This window comes from Hakea prostrata, unplaced genomic scaffold, assembly GCF_041222555.1.
Source record: "Hakea prostrata isolate BN-2017 unplaced genomic scaffold, UWA_Hpros_2 contig_37, whole genome shotgun sequence".
In the NCBI taxonomy this organism is placed as follows: Eukaryota; Viridiplantae; Streptophyta; class Magnoliopsida; order Proteales; family Proteaceae; genus Hakea; species Hakea prostrata.
This window is the reverse complement of record NW_028291156.1, coordinates 322501-329837: the sequence shown is the minus strand read 5'-3', so window position 1 is coordinate 329837 and position 7337 is coordinate 322501. Positions and strand designations below refer to the sequence as shown.

The 7337-nt window shown below is 38.1% G+C and overlaps 1 protein-coding gene across 1 annotated transcript; it reads left to right on the top strand.

The window, feature by feature from the left end:
* Positions 1-4796: 4796 nt before the first annotated feature.
* LOC148999131 (LOB domain-containing protein 15-like) lies at positions 4797-6146 on the top strand. Its single transcript, XM_089141451.1, has 3 exons — positions 4797-4868; positions 5115-5366; positions 5464-6146. The coding sequence occupies exons 2-3, from the start codon at positions 5175-5177 to the stop codon at positions 5887-5889; spliced, it is 618 nt and encodes a 205-aa protein (XP_088997577.1). The 5' UTR covers positions 4797-4868; positions 5115-5174; the 3' UTR covers positions 5890-6146.
* Positions 6147-7337: the final 1191 nt, after the last annotated feature.

The following is a 7337-nucleotide window of genomic DNA, read 5'->3' as shown; positions in this document are numbered from 1 at the left end:
GTCTCTATTGGCAGACATGCTTTAAGTCATAGCACCGTACTTCTTTTGGGTCGTCAGTCACTCCCCCTCATCCATCCTGGCATCTTGGGTCTGTAGGGGTAATTGGGTAAAGTCCTTATCAAACCATGGTAGGGGATTTTGTCACCACTCTCTCACATCACCGTTTGGTCTAAGTACTGGCACATGTCAAGGTAAAGCCTAGCCCAATGCAAGTCATCTACTCAGTCACATCAACTCAGTTCCACATACGTCCATTCCTCGTCCCTAACGATCCTTTCCGGTATCCTTCGCACTAGAGTCCTAATAGTCCCAGACTACGGACTCATCAACCCTATTGGTTATCCACATATGGTAAACGGGAAGCTCTCACGTCCCCTCACTGGTTGGTTACCGGTCTTGAGCGCCCGTGAATCACATTGCTACCACAGGTCGTTCGGTCTCAATACCCTTCCGATTTGGGTCTGATATAACGGGGACATCCTAGCCAAACACTGCTAGACAACCCTAGGTTGACAACCAATGATTCGGGAAAGCGTCAATGGGCTTCTTCGGAGAACATCCCATATTATTCCCTCCGATGTCCAAGGACAGAAGCATCAAAAGGACACTTCCCAATCCCAAACCATACTTAATCAAACACATTTTCAGATCAGTCATGACATACACAACCAACAATTCATCATATAAAAGAGAATGTAAAAGCATAGTCCGATCAAGCAGTAATAAACATCTCATATACTTGAATAATGAAAAAGAATACATAAACAAGTGCTACTGTACTTACAGTAGTACATCAGAAGTATAAAGTACAAGAACAGTAACCAAACTCATAGTTTCATAAAGTAGAAACCAGAGAGTATGCGATCTATGTTATTATGAAATAACTGTCCTTACCTTGATTATCGCCGAAGATAATCCAAAGATCAAAGAGAGCAACTCCAAACTTAGCAAATAAACTCCTAACAATCATAGATACAACATTAGGAAAGATACCCAAAAGATCAGAGAGCAAACGGATCAAATTGAGCGAAAAATGAAGCTACTGACATCATTGGTCAAGTGCTTGGTAGACTGGCCCAGTCGACCAACCGAGTCAGTACGGCAATGCTAAAACTGATTTGGTTATAACTTCTTCGTTTGAAGTCGAATTGATCTGAAATTCAAGGGGAACTTCCTAGGATGTATTAGAATCATATGGGAAGATAAAAACATCAAATCATGGTCAAACTATGGGTTCTTGATTTGACCCAGAAAATTAGGGTTTCAATTTTTATGGCTCTCATGAAAAGGTTATGATTATAGGATGAAAGGGAATGATTTCTATCAAGAAAATAACAAGAAATCATAGAAAATCTAGTTTAGATTAACATAAATATTACCCATGAGGTTTCCCTCGCATGGGAGGTTACCAAGGGTTTCTAGAAAGATCGTACAAGGTCAGGGTTTCAAGAAATTAATTCGGCTAGGGTTGAGGTCATGATGATGATCATAGATCTCAAATAAATGAAGGAGATCACGAAGAGATGGTTGCAAGGATGCAGCATCTTCTTCCTAATCTCAATCAAGAACAAGATCGAAGAAAAGAAATTCGTAATGTCGAAGCGATTACTAAACTTGAATTGTCAGATCAGAGATGAGAGGCTTCAGATCTGCAGAGGAGTCTTCGGAATCATCAGAGAGAGTTTCGGAGAGGTCTTCTCACATTCAAAAAGTGTTTAGGAGGCAGCCGTAGCAAAGAAACATGAAGTAGAGTTTAAATATAAGTGAAAACCCTAAAATTGGATTTTCTCGGATTTAACAATCCTTCGGTCGAGTGCTTGGTTAAGTGGTCCAGTCGACCAATCAGTCGACCAAGGCAGACAGTAAGGAATAATCAGGGAATTGAAGGATCAAATGAGCTCTAAACCTTATGGGCTTTTGCACACATATCAAGTGAAATATCTAGTATGTAGAAATACCTTCAAACCAAGTCAGATAATACTCCAAGTCCTTCAACTACTCTCATCTTCAGATAGGTGCAGCTTCCTTTCCAAATCTGCACAAACTTCCAAGTATGGAACTCCATCATCAACATCCATGGCCCATAGTTGGCTTCTTCCTTTACTCCGGGTCTTCGGACCTAAAAACAACCGGGTTACCAGGTCAAGGTCAGGGTTAGGTTAGGGCTGGGTTTCACACCAACTGTATGTGTTACAGTAGTGAACATTTTAAGGACAAGAAGGTGATCTCTCAGAGGGATCGAGATACCTTCAGTCTGGTGAGTTTGAATAAACCTAGGACACTGTAGTATACTAATACTTATTTGATATGTTTCTTTGAGTGATGTGCCATTCTGGCCTTCTGGGAAGGTTCTAGTTTGGGGCTCACGTGTGCAGGTATATCACAGGTCGCACAACCCATTTTGCCAGTATGACTTGTGGATATTAGTGTCTGGGACACAGGTAGTCTATGTATCTGGGATAGATAGTGAAGAGATCAATATATATGTATATCTGGGATATACATGTGTGTCTGGGACACAAAAGGTCTATGTATCTGGGATATATAGCAGAGAGATTGAATATGTATATCTGGGATATACATGTGTGTCTTGGACACATTGAAAGATTAACACTTGCCTTTGTGCAAGTGGGAGCTGTTGGAATTTATTAATATAATTAATAAATTAAATGCCCAAGGGTAAATTTGAAAACTCACTATTAGGGCGGTTACAAAATAGGGTTATATATTTTGGTAACCACCACATTGTGTTTACATTTCGTAAGTTTTTCCAAGAAAAGGAGGCGGCTCCCATCTCTCTCTCCCTCTCTCGAAGAAACGCAGGAAGGAGAAACTCAGTTGAGGTTTCCTTCCTTGGCCTTAGATCAATCTTCCATCTTCTTTCCACACGGCATTTGGGTTGTGGAAATACTTCCCTTTCCTTGTGATTGTGGAATTATCCCGGTAGAGATTTGGTGGTGGAACGAAAACGTGGATCCAGATTTACTTCCGCTTCGTATACTTTATTATTTAGGAAAGCAAATCCAGGTAACGATCTTTCCCCTGTCAATTAAATTGAATTGATACATATAGAGTATTACCAAAACTATTGAATTATAAAACTTCAACCAGTCAACGGTGAAAGTAGCCATCTTCTTATGCACATGTTGCATAAGAGGACAACCCAACCCCTTTCTTCACTGTTATATTTGAGAATCCTTGTATTTAGTCTTGGATAGTCTCTTACTAACCTCTCCTTTTTATCAATTTGTCCACAAAATTTATATCTATGCATTTTAGCACCCTGGATTCGCTAGAGTACTGAATCAGAAAAGCACTAAACTGAATGTTTTTACTCATTTAGAAATAAGAAAAGAAAAGAAGAGAAATTCAGGAAATGTTAGATTTTAGAAAAGCGATACAAGAAGGGCTGACGGATAGAAATCTTGATGTTGAAAATCAACTCAGATTTCAATCACGACGGTTAAAAATCAACAGTACCGAAATCTCGATCTGACAGTCTCAAAGTATGCTCAACGGTTAAACACATTCATGACACCGAACCGAAACAAAATCATAAAATGTTAGGAAGGAATACAGTGAACAAAATCTCTGAGCATCATTGATTAGCTTTTACTATTTTAATGCACACTTTAATTCTTTGCCTAATGGCCTCGTGGAAAATAAAAAACACTTTAATCCAAATAAATAACCAAAGATCGAGATCACGACTAAGCATTCATAGTAAGAGTTCCAACTCCCAATAACCCACCACAACTCACCAGCTGCTGAAGCCTCAAGCAAACCCACGCACAGTGGCGGAGCCAGGTAGGGACCGAGGGGGCCAGGCCCCTGGATTTTTGAAAATTTAAAAATGCCTACATATTTTTCTAATTTTTTTCGTGTGAAATACCACTATTTAGCCCCCTCCAAAAATTAAAATAAAAATTTAAAATATAGATGATGGGTACAAATATCATTCTTAATCATAATCAAATAGTTATCATTAAACTCCTAGTTTTAAGGAATAAATGGTTAAATTCTAATTCAAAACTAACTCACGATCCATGAATTTCTCCTCATATTCTCTCTTATATTTTCATTCATATTTATTCTCTCATGAATCTCCTCTTTTATTTCTATTTCTTCTCTCTCTCTTTTTTCTCACACGTTGGAGTAGTTAATAGATATTGAAATTTTTTAAAATCTTCTCCACAGTTATCAGTATTCACTCTCTTTCTCAAATTATTCCTCTCTCTCACACTCACGATTTTTCTAGTATGGATTTCAATGATTATGATTCAGCCATTGATTTTATCAGATCTTATCATAATCATTGTTTTTTAATCCTTAAACATTTTCCTAAAATTTCATTCCTATTAATGGAAGTTCAAATCTCCGTTAGAATTTCAACTTAATTTACCTCAATTTTTAATTTAGACTCCACACGTCAAAATATAATAAAATTTTATGAGATGGGACCCACGGTAAGTCATTGGGCCAAAGTTTTTTTTTTTTGTCTTCTTCCACCTTAATTCTAAAGTCAACACTGAGAAAGAGTTCCACATGAGCAAGCAGAGGTGATATTTACATCCTTGACTTATAACTCTCTCTCTCTCTCTTGCTTCCTTCTTCTTGGTCTTCTGCTAAAAATTCACCTTCACGGTCCAATCCTCGTACATCAGCGAATAGACAAGCATAGTTACCACAACCCTTTGTTTTATTATTTTATGGACATTGGCCCACTTTCCATTGTTAACTTGCCTTTTAAGCACTCCTTCTTTCTTTGATATTCTCCTTTCTTGTTCCCCTGAAGCCTTCTCTCTCTCTCTTCAACTCCTCTCCATCACCAAGGAGCATGGTTAGATTGCTTGAATGTCCAGAGACAGGTATGGAAAAAGAAAGACAATCAACAGTTACTTTTCACTGATTCTCTCTGCATAAGCATTACTGCCCGAAGCCTAATTTTCACTCACTGCTCACTTTTTAGTGTTTTCATATCTTCTGTGAACTTTTTTTTTCTTCCATCAACTACAAAATGGGTGCACAAAAAACCACAAATATCACTTCCTTTATTGAAGAATTAACTAAATTTCCTTCTGAAAATTGTTTTTCTTTCTTCCCCACATTTTCAGAGAGAGAGATTTGATGAGATAGCTAAGAAGATCAAGAGAGAAGCAGATGCATCTTTTTAGATGGGCAGGAGAAACTTGTTGGGATCTCTTGGGTCCCTTAATACCATAACACCCTGTGCTGCCTGTAAGCTTCTGAGACGAAGGTGCGCTCAAGAATGCCCTTTCTCTCCTTACTTCTCACCTCACGAGCCCCAGAAATTCGCGTCTGTTCATAAAGTTTTTGGTGCAAGTAATGTTTCCAAGATGTTAATGGTGAGAAACTAACCTTCTTTACCTTTCTCTGTGTTTTAACTTCTAATATTTTTTCAGAAAGAAACCCATTTTGCTCTCTTCTCATCAATTATTCCAGGAAGTACCAGAGAGCCTGAGAGCAGATGCAGCAAATAGTCTTGTTTACGAGGCCAACATGAGGCTTAGGGATCCAATCTATGGTTGCATGGGTGCGATCTCAGCATTGCAACATCAAATTCAGTCTTTGCAGGCTGAGCTTACTGCAGTGAGAGCTGAGATAATCAAGTATAGAGAAAAGATTAATAATCTCCTTTCATCCTCACATGCCGGTTTGCTTTCTCCCGGAACAGTGTCAGTTGCTGCACCACCACCTCCACCGCCACCGCCTCATCCTTCACTGCCTTTACCTCCACCTTATACACCCTCTTTTACTGCTATTGCAGCTGCCTCTACTCCTTCTACTTCTGCTACCTTGTATACTCCACAATCTACCACCGCCGACTATAGTTCCATTACCATTGAAAATATCTCCTATTTTCGCTAAAATTTCTTGGCTAAAAGCTTCATTTTATATATATTTTTTTATTGAAAGAAAATATTGAATCATAAACTTTCAATAATGACTTGAAAAAGCTGTTAAAACACTATTAAGTCTTGGTGGGTTTCTTTCCTAAGATCAACCAGATAATTCTTATTTTACCTTTTCCGGTACCATCCATTATTTAGAATCTATTCAATAGCTCATCAAATTAAAAGAAAGACAAATGTCCTTCTGTATTTTCTGAAACATAAAAATTATATTTTCACCTTATAAGCCTCTTCGGGGACTCTTTGTTGCTGTATCTTGTTTTATTTTCTATTACAAAAATGATTCGAAGAAGAATCCTAGAAGAAGAACCAGTTACAGAAGCACAAAACTAGGAGTTTAAGACCAGACAATGATGAAGACACTGGTGACAAGTTTGTTTTTCCGGCTATTCTACTCCGGCTGCTTTAGGGGCTATAAAATGGACAGGCTGAAGTCTCTCTGCACATGCAGATATCTGGTTGATTGAGCTGTCTTCTGGGGTTCCGGTACATGCTTTTCTGTGCCCTTGAAGCATCATTGAAGAAAGGGAGGCAAGGGTATGGTTTGTGATTCTTCTCCCATGTAGGTCAGAGAAACTCCTGAAAATTGATACATATTTTTTGTTTTATCTGAAATTAAAAATAATTTCAGAAGTTTCTATGACCTGCATGAATAAAAATCACAAACCATACCTTTTGCCTCCCTCCCTTCAACTTATACATATTTGTTAATTCATGAGTCATGGAGCTATTGGTAAATGTCCAGACCCCCCCCCCCCCCTCCCCGTCCCCCCAAACCCCTAGAACCTTCTGTCAAGTTTCCTTTTCAAGCTATTGAAAGGATTTTGTGTCTCGTGTATACATTTTTGTTCATATGGAGGTATACCACTGTGTTTTTCAGTTCATAGAGTAAATACTAGTTATGCTTTTACTTATGGTGTAGGAATATGTTCATAGAGTAAGTACATGTTCTAAAGTGATTAATGCAGTAGCGGATCATTTAGTAACGAGGGCCCGATTGGCAGCGAGCACGACTAAATGATCAGTTTTCACTCCCCTGTTAGTTGGGCTTTTTGCTCCTCTTACCTTTGTCTCGCGGCTTGGATAGAATTGCTTAAAAAAGGAGGTGAAAATAAAAATTGAATTTACATGCACTTTTACCATGATTTGTAACTTGACTCTTATCTCCTTAGGTTTATGTATATATAATAGTACTTATATATATAAGTGTCTTGCTTATACAGTGGTGCAATCAGTTTTCATATTTACCCATCAAAATATAGAAAATATGTTTGCAAAAATTCACCAAAGGTAATATATAAGTTGGGCAATAACTTCATGAAAATCCATTTTGCTTAATTTAGTTTTGTGAAGCTCAGAAATACTACATATGAGAGAGAGAGGGAGATTGAGAGAGATTATTGT

Coding starts and splice junctions, on each gene's coding strand:
- LOC148999131 (XM_089141451.1), top strand. CDS start 5,175: ATGGGCAGGAGAAACTTGTTGGGATCTCTTGGGTCCCTTAATACCATA. Junction 5,367..5,463: donor ATGTTTCCAAGATGTTAATG/GTGAGAAACTAA, acceptor CAATTATTCCAG/GAAGTACCAGAGAGCCTGAG.